Here is a 12,840-nt window from a genome sequence, read left to right as displayed (position 1 = left end):
TCTAAAGAAGGGGAAAAATTCTGAGGCATAATGTGCCATTTTCTCATCTATACATTGTCATTATAGGGATATTGGAATGAAGGTCTGAAGTTGGTAAGCCAACAGTATATAGAGTATACAGAGCCTGATCTGACTGCACGGTTCTGCAGGCTGGCCTGGCTCTATACTGGTGGCAAAGACTAGTCTCATTTGGTTCCAGCAGGCTAAGGTTTGATCCCGTTGTTTTTTTTTACAAATGATTATTTTTATATAATTTACGCTCCCTTTTACTACATACTACCAAATTTAGTTTCCTAATGTTTTTTCCTTTCTTCATTTATTATTCAACTATTTCATTTCAAATTTGAGTCAGAAATGTAGAGACACTGTCTAAAAACAACTTGAAAGATGAAAACAGTTCATACATATTTATTGTCGTAATCATTTTACATCAGTTTAATGCGTTACAAATCATGCCGACATGGCGAACCAAACACGCTTGAATTCCTCTTCTGATATCCTTCCGTCATCTAATTATAGGGATAAAAGAAATCAATAATCGATAATCTGGAAGCATTAAAATTTCAAGAAATCTTAACACGGCAACTTTGAAGAAAAAAACTTGACTTAAATGAGCTTGCTCATGAATTCAAGCAATAGTCCACACTCCCTAGCACCAATTTAAGCAGAACTTAACATTAAAGTATGGATAATTGTTGTTTTTTTGTCCTGGTTACTGAATGGTCGTTGACTGGTCTGTTCATGTCGTTGCTATTGAGAGATGAACAGACTCAATCAAACCTAGTCTTCTATTGGTAATTCTTACTTTCATAGAATTCTACACCTGTGATCCGTGCCTTTCGGTATGAGTCTTTACGTAGTTTCATACTAAAATGTTCCTAGTCAAATTCAGAAAAATAATAGCATATTCGTTACATTACAATAACATTTAAAATAAAATTGTTTAACACAAACGTACTGAACTTTTTAGTACCGATTGCAAAACCGCTCATGAAACTGCATCTGCCACATTTTTAATTTTGCCTGACAGTCCGTTGTAAAAGGTTCCTATTTTATCTTTACTCTTTGATTGAACCTGTAAGTGAACTGTAGACGAAGCCCTCCATTCTTCCCATATCTCGCCCTCTCCCTTGCATCGACTCAATCATAATTTCATCAATTAAAACTGTCAATGTAACAACAAATCAGAATTCATTAACTAAATAAATCTTACCATCCCTATCGAAGTAATAGAAGAGTCTGGAATAATCCGGATCTCTCTGGATGCAACCATCTCTGTCAGTGTCGGCATGTAGAAACAACCTGTCCGCAGCGTCATCGTCTCCAAGGTTCAGATCGTCCCAATGGGTCTTGAATTCAGTCTTATCTATACACTGGTCACCTTCGTCATCAAATAAAATACTTTAAAATATCTTTCAATAATTAAATCCCTATATCTAAAAGCTATCTATAAAAGAAAATCTTTTTTATGTTTTAACAAATCACTTCTTAGGCAAAGATGATAATTCATAATTATCAAATGGTTTATTTCTATTTCAATATTTCATGTTTTAACGCATATTTCGTCAACATCATTGAAAAGCAATCCATTTGGTCAAATAGACTTTTTTTTTATTTCAAAGCTTTACACAAAAATTCGGATTGGAGATGATCTTTTTTACATTTTCAAAACGAAAACAAAACAAACCAAAAATGATAAAAAAACTTTCAACATCCAACGGAAGCGGTACAAATGTAAAAGGTAATCGCAGATGATCTTTTCCAAAATTATCGAAGGTAAAATACCCATTAGATTCAGTTATAAATCAAGCAGATGAGTCAGAATTCAAACTTTATTTTTAACAGTTACAAATACTAATTCTTGTAGTTTATGTGTGCTGGGTTTTACCTTTAGACCTATTTTTGACGGTCAATGAGCTAGGCGTTGATGACTATGCCCTTGCACTATTTGAGGCAATATTGAGGGCAATATACACAAGTTCTCTGGCAGTAATCAGATTATCTGCTTTATGGTCTTGTATCAACGTTCCTATATCGTATGCGATAACTTTTTGCTTTGTATTGAGGTCAACAAGAAAAGTAGATTCACCTAAATGTCTACTTGTTTAAGGCGCAAGGCCATGTGTGGGTGCTATGACATTCTGTACCTATTTTTAATCTTTAGTACACTTACCGTTAATGTCAAAGTTGTGAAAGATATCCCCCATCTCTTCAAGAGAAAGGTAGCCGTCTGCTGTTGTGTTTCTGTTCGCTTCCGCTATACTAAAGATGCGTGATGCATTGTGGGAGTCTTGAATATCCGGGCGGCCAGGGTTACACCTTACGCTTAAATAGTTAGTGATTAAAACATACACATGTAAATAAATATGATATATGACACTGAATGATAATATTTGGCGCAGTTTTTTAATTGTTAGAACGTTTTAATATCCTTCTGTTTCTATAATGCAAATGACGCCACGTCAAAATATATGCACGGATATGTGATAAAAACACAATAAAAAGTACATAGATAAAGGAGAGAAAAAACGTTGTATGGTATACTGCTGTGCATGTATACCAGTTATCATCCAGCCCCGGATTTTTAAGGATTTGCAAGGCTATTTCAAAAAATAGCATTATAACAGTAGACTGGTTTACTTAAAATTATAAATTTAGCAGCTATGCAAAAAGAGGCATGGTTAATAACGCGGTCCATTAAATGTTCACAAAATATGTATTTTATAGCCGAAAAAATGTATCCAAAGTCAGGCCATTCCAATTATAAATAGGCAAGGGTAATAACTCCCATAGGAATATGTCTATACCTAGTCCGAGTTTTCGCCCCGTAGTTTTTTTTAAATTAAAAGTAGACTACATAGCCTAATCAATGTATTCATTTAAAAGGGATAACAGAACTTATACTCTAGTTTGATATATAATTAATAGGCTACATCTTGCATTACTTTTTATCTATCCCCCTAAAAACTACGAGATGAAAACTCTGACTAGGTTATGAACGTCTTCCTGTGGGACTTGTTGCCCTTGTATAACAGTATACAGTATCGAACACATATTTTGTGAACATTCAATGAGCCATACCACTGTGGTTAATAAAGTACATACCCTGTCCATGTCCCAATAAGAATGGTGGTGAAGACGATGACTCTTGCTAACATTCTAGAAATATGGTGAAAAAATGGAAACCTCAAAGAACCTGCAAGATAACGGGAAAAGTAAAAATGTTCAAAATTTAACACGTAACTGGCACAAAAAGAAAAGCGAATGATAGCTAAAACTTACGTGTTACTTCACTGAGGTTCAAAAACCCTAGAAACATAAAAAAAAAAAGATTTTACATACATGTAGGTCAGCCGTGGCACTTAAAGTGGGAAAATATAAAAAAAAAAAGATAAAAAAAGGAATATAATCAGAATTTAATTAAAAAATTGATATTGATTGTGGTTCCTAGCTTGATTTGACTTAAAAAAGCTTCTTTTTTTATTTTCAGGTAATGTTTCCACAATAAAAATGATTATTCTAGATAAATGAGTAACAAAATCTCGAAAAAGAATTATTTCCAGTCCTGTCATGTCAAAAGAACTCAGTGAAGTCCCGTATAATCATGCCTTCGCATATACTTCATTAAAGAAGACATATGGTTTAGCCAGAACAAATACGCATTCTCGATGTTACAACCAATCATGCTTCAAAATTGAAGTCACTTAAATAATAGCCTTTGGATGGATGTTGAAATTAAGGTATCGAATGTGCATATTTATCCATGTTAAAACAGAGTTGATATGTCAAGAATGAAGATAGGCTGTGTGTTGTACTATTTAAAATTCATATTTTTCAGTTTAAACCCCTCGTTAGGCCGGCATCCATGGCATCGGTTATATAGTATTTCAGTGGGGTTATAATAAATCGTCACCATAGTGCAGTAAAGGGTTAAGTCCTTCTAAATCTAATAGGAGATAAACAGTTATTGCACTAAGGTGACGTATTAGCACCAAAGTTGTCGGAGCTTTTAAAATACCATATATATATTATCAGCAGATTAAAATATTCATAAAATTACAAATGATTGATTACATAAAGTAGTTAGATAGAATAGAAATTAAATGAAGCATTCAATTCTAGATTTTTATGAGATAAAATAAGAAGAAAATATAAACTTTTCAAAATTAAAGATTTTCCTGCACAATATGGCTTATTTTTAGAAATACAAATGAAGTTTTATTTAGTTTACAAAAACGAATTTATTTTAGTTCGATTGTGTTCGAAGCTAACCCGTTTTCTCAAATCCGTTCCTGAAACCAATCAATACTAATCAATGAGTGTAAATAATCTGAAACAAACTAGAAATAATGTAATTTATAAAATATTTACCTTTCTCCAAAACGTCGTCCTTTAACTAAACTCGAAGATTACGGGTTTTTTTTATTTTATCATACTTCATCGTGGGAATCATTGCATGTGCAGACAGTATACATAACTTAGTGAGACCATCTACGTTTTTGTTATAAGACCATCTATGTTATCTTATACGAGTTCAAAATTTGAATGTTGAAATTTAAATGTTATTCTAAAATAGAATAAAATGATTTCTAAAACCACAAACGGAAATTTATCTAACACCCGTTTGTGGTTTTAGAAATCATTTTTAGATTCTCATTTGATCTATGTAATAATTTCAACTTAAATTATAATTTAAAGCTTTTGAATCTCAATGGAGCGCAGGGCTGCTAAACATTTTTTAGGAACTTTCATCAAACTTTTACTGCACAAACTTTAGAAATTTGAGAAAATGTGATTGTTTTATTTTGTTTTTGACCCAAATATTTGAATTTTTTTTTTGACGAATTTAAGATGAAGTGGGTATGATTGTTTATGACAATTGATGACCTTTATATCGGCTTGTTAAGAAGTATCAGGTCGATTACTAGTTTGTATAAAGCATTGAACATGCGTCTCAAACAGAACTGAAACAGAAATATTTTTGAGAAAAAAAAAAGTTCCTGCAAAATTTTCAGCAGCGGTGCGCTCCATTGAGATCCAAAAGCCTAAAATAATAATTTAAGTTGAAAGTATTACACAGATCAACTGAGAAGCTAAAAATGGGAAATTATGAAAAGGTAATAAAGATATATTCTCATAATTAAATTAAAAATCGAATATCTAGAGTCGTTTTAGCCTGATTGGAGTTAAAAAGCGTATACAAACGCTTTTCATTCTAGGTAGGTAAGTTTTTACATTTAAAAAGGTTAAATAAAAAGGATTCTAGGTAGGTCCATTATTACATTTAAAAATAAACTGAAATAAAAGGAAATGAGAGAATGATCTGAAGTTTTACACACAATCTATTGGTATAGATGTGTCAAATAGTATTAAAATCTCGAGACTCGTCAAGTAAAAAAAAAACTCAGTTGACACCCTTTCTAAATTAACAAAATTTACTCAGATGATCACTCTCAAAACGACTAATATCTGATCGTTACAAAAAGTTATATATTTCAAAGTACATATAACGAACTAATTATTTATTTCCATTGAAAGCGATAGATTGGAAGAAACCTATATAATTATCATGAATGTATTATGCTTACTGCATGAGGTAACTTAATACACTCATTGAACACTTTCAGACAATGTTGACATTGAACTGTCAATAAAAACAGTCCTGATTATTGGCCCGTTTAAACGCACATTTTAAATAACCAATCTAAATCGATAACCAAGGCTTTAGTCAATTATAAGCCAAATTAGACTTTTGCTTAATTCATAACTACTATAAGCGGCGCATACTGAAGTCAAAACTGCAGAAAGAAATCTACTGCAACAATGGGCGTCAAAGAAGACATAGAAGATAAAATAAAAAGCAAGAAGGTGATGGTAATAGCAAAGAGTACGTGTGGCTATAGCATAATGGCCAAAAATGTGTTTGCGGACTATATAAAATCCGGAGGTCTGGATAAAAAGGATTACGGTTTCTGGGATATAGATGGCGAGAAAAACTGTCAGGCAATTCAGGATGAACTTGAAAACATGACTGGAGCTAGATCAGTACGATTTTTTCCTTCTCTTTGTCTTTTCTTATGTTTCGTTGATATTGGTGTTTTTTCCTTTTCTTTGTTTCTTTGTTTATATATCTTCCATTAATGTCAAACCCCTCGCGGGGTTGAAGACATGTCTGCGCGTCAAATCTCAAGAAAGTTATTTTAAAAGAATTGTTTAAATACATGTAGTATTAAAGAAAAATGTTAAAAATGGGGTTTGGTGAGACATGTTCAATACAAGCAATGGCTGCACTGAAATGCTTAAGTGTAGGGAGTAGGGGTAGGTGGTTTCAGTGGTATACAGTCCTAGGAAAGAAGGAGAACTTTAATAGCCTAAGTTGCTGTGAATTACCCAAAAAACAGGGGGAGCCATGACGTAATGCTCGGGAAAAAGGTGTCACATATTTCTCTTTGGGGATAGCAACCAGACCATGGTCATTCTCATAGACATTGGCTAATCTAGCATCTATACGTTTGAGTTTGCATGCGCTATATTCCATGAAAAGTTGATGAAATTGCAGTTTTCTCCCCAGATTATAGCAAATGCTCATGACACTTTAATAGGCCATACATTAATTACATATATTGTCTTAATAAAACGTTCTCCACAACATGTGTTATATTATCCTTTGAAATATATGATTCTATTTTGTAATGAATGTCATTTTTGGGATACTTAAAAATTTGATAAGTTTGCACAGTTTAAATTTTGTTGATTGCAGGTACCACGTGTGTTTATAAACGGAAAGTTTTTCGGCGGCGGAGACGACGTGAAAGCCGCGGCATCCAAGGGAAAGCTGAAGGAGTATCTCTGAATTTTAACTGTGTATATATTGTGTGTGCCTACAAATTCAAAGTTATTTCGTTCAGTAAGTTGTAAGAGTGTAATCCTGGCGAATCCTTGCAACTTACATGACTTAGAATCGAATATTCTGTGCCGCAAACCGTTAGATGTGAACGCCTTCTATTGAATCGAGTCTTAATGGTAAAAAAATGTTGTATAAGGAATTAATATTTAAATAAAGTTCTTTTTTAGTCATTTATTTATTTATTTATCTTATTTTTTTTTCAACATTGTTGTTTCCCAGAAATCGCGATTTCAATTTTTAGCCGGAAGTTGATGTCAGCGCTCTTTAAACCTTTGGCTTTTTTGGTTGCACACAATCACCCCAAAACAAAGAATAATATAGGATTTCTTTTCATAGTTGATTGGTTAGTGGCTCCTTTTCTTCATTAACATCTGTAGAAGAACGAGGGCGTTTATAGCCCGAGCTTTCAAAGTGAGTCAGAGGGCTTAGAGCTGCAGTTGTGCACGAAAGAAAGGTGCATAAATGTTATCTGTGTGTAAAACTATACGTCCAAATTGGTTATTCCGCGTTTCGTAAAATGTATTTAAAGAACCCATTACTCGTTCGATTCTTTCCACGTGCTAGTGCGACTTACTCTTCCCGGACCGTCATTGCATTAAGTTGTTTTGAGTCACGCATATTAAAGATATACTATGCTCATCTTTGAGATCTTTTAGTAAAATATTTTTATTGCAGAAATTTATTGAAATCTATAAGATTCTTACTGAATATGTCTTATTTGAATAAAAGAACGTACAAAGTATGTATGAGAACCTGCGTTCCTTTATATGGGTCTTGAAAAGCTGGTCCTGCCTTAAAAAACTGCCACAGTTTTTTTTAATGACACTATATATTCATAGTTTGTCCACTTATAGTTTGTATGATTTAAAGTATAACACATCTTCTTTGTGAAGTCAAAACATGTTTAATTTATATCTACAAACTGTGTAGCAATGACCAATATTTTCAAATTATCATATTTCAGCATAGTAAATCTTTAAACAAATAAGATGAAAACAACGGCGCGTATTACGTTCCAATGAATCATTTTGTATTCCGAAAAAGTTTTACCTGCGTGCGCAATTTTATGCAATAACAATAACTGTTTAGGGAAAATACTACTACGATAATCACTATACTTAACCCTTTGCAAACAGGGGCAAATAGTTCTTCATGGTAATGGAAATTCATTCGTTACAATGCTTCGTTCCGTCCTTAATCTATAGGTACGTGTGTGTAACACATTACTTGAGTTACAGGAAGATTTTCTATTTATTCTTGTAGAGAGGAAATAAAAATAAGAAAAATTGTTTATAAATAAATCATTTATTGTAAGCATGTTTTTTCCCCAATAATATCAAAATCAGTTTACGCCGACAAACCGTACCAAACACGTTTAAATTCCGTTTCGGATATCTTGCCGTCTCCTATATTCAAAAGATAATAGCATAGTCAAATTAATCAGCCAGTATACTGCATTTAGTACTATAGTACAGTATATGAAAGAAATATGCTTAATACATTTCCTTAAACAAATAATGCAGGGTTGAAATCAATGCAGAAATAGTTATCACCCTATTTCTGATAATATTTTTTGTAAATTTCCTTAAGAGCGAATGGTGCACACTTAAAATTATAGCGAAATAAGTTAACATAGCTGCATGATATATTATTCCGGAACATTTGCTTCTACTTACGAACAATATTCATGCACATTATGCCTTAGAAACAAATAAATGTTTACTTCTTTAGAAAGGGCAAACATTTTTATTGTTTCAGAAAATGTTAGATGTTTGTTACCTGAAAATTGCGATAAATGCGAAATTTGTTATAATAGAAGCAAATTGTAAACAAAGAAGTATTTTGACTTCCATACAAAATACTTATTCACTATAACTATACTTTAATATTACTAAAAAAGCACACATGAAAAGAATGGTTCAGGTAATTGGCCAATGATGTACTTTTTAGATACTATAAAAGTATACAAAAGAGAAAGAAAAGTCAAAGCATTTCTTACTTTTAAATAAAAAAATCTTGTTTGTTACACTATTTCAAGAATAGATTATAGAAGCAACATAATGTTACCTTTTATAGATTAAAAAATATTATACAAGATCCCTTTTACACCTTTTTAAAGATAAAGCTTTACATTCGCAACAAAAAGCATACCATCTCTATCAAAGTAATAGAACAGTCTAGAGTAATCCGGATCTTTCTCGATACATCCGTCCCTGTCAGTGTCGGCATGGTGGAACAGTCGGATAGCTGCATCAAGGTCCCCAAGCTTAAGGTTTGTCCAATGTGCGATAAACTCCGTCTCGTCTATACATTGGTCATCTTTATATAAAACAAATATATTTTCACAATTAAAGTCATATACGTAGTGTTTAGAATGTTATTGATCTGTAATAAAATATTTAAGCTGAAACACAAATCTTAGTTAATAAACTGGTCAGAACCGGCCACGAAATTTGCACTGAGCAATGAACATCCTGAGATTTGAGAGACAGATTTCAAAATACACATGCACTTTTTTTTATAACATTGAGCGCAGGACTTTGTTTGGTTAGTCACTGCATGTGCGATAAAACACATGGAATGCCATAGATTAGTCCTCGTTTCTTCCTCTTCGACACAAAATATATCAATCCTTTCAGCCATATTAAAGAACTCCAAAGCAGATTTTACTACATACATTTATATTGGTTTATTTTAGTAGACTTGTACTAGATTCTGTTTGAAAAATTTTTTATCATCGCATTTTGGTTATGAAATTGATCGGGTGATACAGTTCTTATTTTATCTTTGAGATTACCGTTTAGTAATTTTGAACTTTGTGCTAAGGTTATGTTATTCCAACAACAAAACGGCGTCAATAGACTTAAATAACCTATGCCAGTAGAAGCTTTAACGTAGTCTTACTGTAATGTTTTCCTTCCAAAATTCTAACATCGGCCAATATCGTAGCAAATCAGTTATTTCCGGAACGTTATTTTTTCAAAGACTAGGGCATTAGATTATCTACAATCACTCATCCTTTATCCATCGCTAGTGACTAAATTCCGGTCATAAACGGTTAATAATTATTGGATACCGAAGATTGTGAATAGGAAATGACCGATATATTAGATATTGTCCGATGTTAGAATTGTTTTTTGTGGAAAAGTATTACAGTAAGACTACCTTAAACCTTAGAACATAATCTTAATACTGACTTTTTCTAAAAAAAAAAACTGACCCGCAACAGATGTAACGCCGGTTATACGCATAGAACTACTAGCTGATGTTTTCCCGTGAAACATGAATTACTTGCTCTTGGTTTTATTTCAGATAATAGGTTCACTATAATCTTACCGTTTATATCAAAGTTGTGAAAGATATCCCCCATCTCTTCGAGAGACAGGTAGCCGTCTGCTGTTGTGTTTCTGTTCGCTTCCGCTATACTGAAGATTCTGGCTGCATCCTGATTGTCCGGAATAACGGGACGGCCAGGATTACAGCTGACTCTTTTTTTTTTTTAAAAAGAAACGATGTATGTCCTTATTATTCATATTATATATTTTTTATAATACTGCACATTTGTAACGATGCTTTTCACTGGATAATCATGACGCTTATATAGTTTTATACAATCTGATTAAGATCAGCTTCTAATGATAATAATTTTATTTTCAGTTTACTTGTTTCAAATTACTTCAAACACGTTTTTTCCTAACAAAAATAAAAAAATTGTTTTACTTTCACGGACAAGGGTATTCTGATGCTTCTTCTAATGCCTTTCAGTAAAAACCGGTTTTATTGTATGTATGGCTAAGGAAATCCGAATCATAATGAAGGCGAAATATAATATTATATGGTGGTAATCAGATCAACATAATAAGTATATCTGAACTTTAGATTTTAGTTTTATATACGAACTCTGCCAAAATTATCAAGAAATCTCACTTTTTTCTCTAATAGCAAATAGAAGATGCTGCATTATGAATTCGTTATAAATATTTCTGACATGTTATATGACCCTATATAAAAGGTTGTCTGAAATATAATCATCGACTAGCGGCTCGGGTAATATTTCAAAACAACCGTCTATATATAGGGCCAAACCCTGTCAAAATCTTTATTACTAACAAGAGATTCTTGTCCCTTTCCATTACACTTTAATAAAGGAATGAGATGTTTTGAATGAATTATCATAAATGATTTAAAAATATTTAATTGTTTCATCAACCTTAGATCGTTTCTTCAACCTTAGACCGGATGGAAGGTTCTTTAGCTCATCTTTTGTACAATATATTTAATATCAAATCCCATAAAATTTAAACAGACTAATTCTAAATTCAAAGCTGGGAAAATCCATCATATAAATTCAGCAGGTTAAGATTTAAATGAATTTCTCATCTAGTTATTAAATACAATGAAAGTTGAATGTTTAGAAAAGATTTAATTATACCCTTCTTACAGACACAGGAAAGGGGATATAGCTCTAGTTGACATTTTTTATTAATATGGAGATCAGATTTTTCTCCCATGATCATGGGTAAATAATCTAAGGCAAGGAGTCTCTGTCTTTTAGGTTTGAGGCCTTGTATGAAGAGGTAATGTGTCCCCTTATATCATATTTTGTATGACATGTATTTTGGGCCGGCGGCCTTTACTTACTGAATAAATCTTTTGACTTGACTTGACTTGTCATGACTTATATAAAGTAAGTACTAGAGTATCTAGGAAACGGATTTTTCATCACTATCGAACTTGTAAAAAAAATGTAACTGTAACTGTTTGAACTGTCTATATCATCTAAAATGTTAATCTCAGAATATTGCCAATATTAGTCTCGCTAAAGTCATGCCATGATGGGGCGTATTTAAGGAGCTGAGTTTGAAATAACTGATACCGGCATGGGTCCGTATTCCCAGTGCCTGAAAGGGCGGATGGACCATTATTAAGCAAAGAATACACACCTACCAACCAAGAAATTATAACCGTTATATAAGCAGTTATACTCACTCTTTCCATGTGCCGAACGAACAAAACAAGACAGTGAATAGCGTGGCAATCATTTGGTACTCTAATAAAATAAAAAACAAAACAAAAACATTCTGCTTTTATCATAAGGAAGTAATTAAACGATAAAAAATAAAAAAAGAACTAAATAAGTCTTTACATGAATGATTTATAGTAGATAGGCACACTAAAGAAAAATGACAAAATTTCATTATATGACGGAACTGTTGGCACAGATTGATTATAAATATGTGTCTTCATTATCAATGTCGTATTTTAGTTGATTCAGAATTTATTGGAGTTCGATTGCGGAGGATGCTATAAGCTTATATAGACACGCTCTCTGATCTGTTCCTGGAACCAACCAGTACTGAGCAATGATGTGTAAAGTTTCTTGCTTGAGGAAAACACGACTTGTCCCTCACGGGTTTGAACCCACGCGGCTATATAGTCATCCTTAGCTTATTAACCACTCGCCCATGCGGCCACATAATGTATTTGGGCAGCATCTCAATACCTGACTAGCATCGGTCAATTGAAGCTTCATTGAGACACTGGTAAATGTATGTTAATAAACTATTACTAACTGATAGTATACTACATGCAGTGTACTTTCTTTTGGATACATTAAAAATGAAAAAATAAAAAATGTTTGTGTCCTTACCGCTCTTTTCTAATTCCTATATAAGAGAAAATGCGTGTAACGTCACGTAATCATGGGAATTAACGCAGGTGTAGTCTTTTGACTAGTTCGACAATGGAATTTATCTAATAGGAATAAAAATTTTCGCTTCAATATGATAAGACTGTATAAAAGTGCCCTCCATGTTAAAAAAGATACACATTTTCAGACTATACTTGTTGAACTTTATGATCCTACCTTTTGACATTTTGGAAAATGTTGGAGCATACTGAAATATGTTCTGGTTTTAACTTTTTATTCTCCA

General features: G+C 32.7%; 3 protein-coding genes across 4 annotated transcripts; 1 reads left to right on the top strand and 2 right to left on the bottom strand.

Annotated features, from left to right (window-relative positions):
• Positions 1 to 395: 395 nt before the first annotated feature.
• Positions 396 to 4,444, bottom strand: LOC132743012 (uncharacterized). 2 transcript variants are annotated; one of them, XM_060731519.1, is made up of 5 exons: positions 4,372 to 4,444; positions 3,106 to 3,159; positions 2,174 to 2,325; positions 1,214 to 1,381; positions 396 to 509 (listed from the first exon to the last, which is right to left on the bottom strand). In XM_060731519.1, the coding sequence occupies exons 2-5, from the start codon at positions 3,156 to 3,158 to the stop codon at positions 451 to 453; spliced, it is 432 nt and encodes a 143-aa protein (XP_060587502.1). In that variant the 5' UTR covers position 3,159; positions 4,372 to 4,444; the 3' UTR covers positions 396 to 450. The 2 variants fall into 2 exon arrangements, with proteins under 2 accessions (XP_060587502.1, XP_060587501.1); XM_060731518.1 differs by lacking the exon at positions 4,372 to 4,444 and adding an exon at positions 3,283 to 3,309.
• A 1,295-nt stretch (positions 4,445 to 5,739) lies between these two features.
• LOC132743011 (glutaredoxin-2, mitochondrial-like) lies at positions 5,740 to 7,078 on the top strand. Its single transcript, XM_060731517.1, has 2 exons — positions 5,740 to 6,045; positions 6,761 to 7,078. The coding sequence occupies exons 1-2, from the start codon at positions 5,824 to 5,826 to the stop codon at positions 6,851 to 6,853; spliced, it is 315 nt and encodes a 104-aa protein (XP_060587500.1). The 5' UTR covers positions 5,740 to 5,823; the 3' UTR covers positions 6,854 to 7,078.
• Positions 7,079 to 8,235: 1,157 nt separating this feature from the next.
• On the bottom strand, positions 8,236 to 12,657 carry LOC132743013 (uncharacterized). The gene is made up of 5 exons (XM_060731520.1): positions 12,558 to 12,657; positions 11,897 to 11,957; positions 10,244 to 10,395; positions 9,059 to 9,226; positions 8,236 to 8,313 (listed from the first exon to the last, which is right to left on the bottom strand). Exons 2-5 carry the CDS (start codon positions 11,947 to 11,949, stop codon positions 8,255 to 8,257), a joined length of 432 nt encoding a protein of 143 aa, XP_060587503.1. The 5' UTR covers positions 11,950 to 11,957; positions 12,558 to 12,657; the 3' UTR covers positions 8,236 to 8,254.
• Between the last annotated feature and the right edge of the window lie 183 nt (positions 12,658 to 12,840).

The sequence above is a fragment of the Ruditapes philippinarum genome, unplaced genomic scaffold, assembly GCF_026571515.1.
Source record: "Ruditapes philippinarum isolate M1 unplaced genomic scaffold, ASM2657151v2 ctg22272_1_1_1_1, whole genome shotgun sequence".
Classification (NCBI taxonomy): domain Eukaryota; kingdom Metazoa; phylum Mollusca; class Bivalvia; order Venerida; family Veneridae; genus Ruditapes; species Ruditapes philippinarum.
Note: the sequence above shows the minus strand (reverse complement) of the source record. Positions and strands in the feature narration are given on the sequence as shown.

What these genes read in the sequence shown, in the direction of transcription:
- LOC132743011 (XM_060731517.1), top strand. Translation starts at nt 5,824, where the DNA reads ATGGGCGTCAAAGAAGACATAGAAGATAAAATAAAAAGCAAGAAGGTG. An exon ending in ACATGACTGGAGCTAGATCA is followed by an intron (nt 6,046 to 6,760) that starts GTACGATTTTTT and finishes TGTTGATTGCAG; the next exon opens with GTACCACGTGTGTTTATAAA.
- LOC132743012 (XM_060731519.1), bottom strand. Translation starts at nt 3,158, where the DNA reads ATGTTAGCAAGAGTCATCGTCTTCACCACCATTCTTATTGGGACATGG. An exon ending in TCACAACTTTGACATTAACG is followed by an intron (nt 1,382 to 2,173) that starts GTAAGTGTACTA and finishes TTGATGACGAAG; the next exon opens with GTGACCAGTGTATAGATAAG. An exon ending in CTATTACTTCGATAGGGATG is followed by an intron (nt 510 to 1,213) that starts GTAAGATTTATT and finishes CCCTATAATTAG; the next exon opens with ATGACGGAAGGATATCAGAA.
- LOC132743013 (XM_060731520.1), bottom strand. Translation starts at nt 11,949, where the DNA reads ATGATTGCCACGCTATTCACTGTCTTGTTTTGTTCGTTCGGCACATGG. An exon ending in TCACAACTTTGATATAAACG is followed by an intron (nt 9,227 to 10,243) that starts GTAAGATTATAG and finishes TTTTATATAAAG; the next exon opens with ATGACCAATGTATAGACGAG. An exon ending in CTATTACTTTGATAGAGATG is followed by an intron (nt 8,314 to 9,058) that starts GTATGCTTTTTG and finishes TTTTGAATATAG; the next exon opens with GAGACGGCAAGATATCCGAA.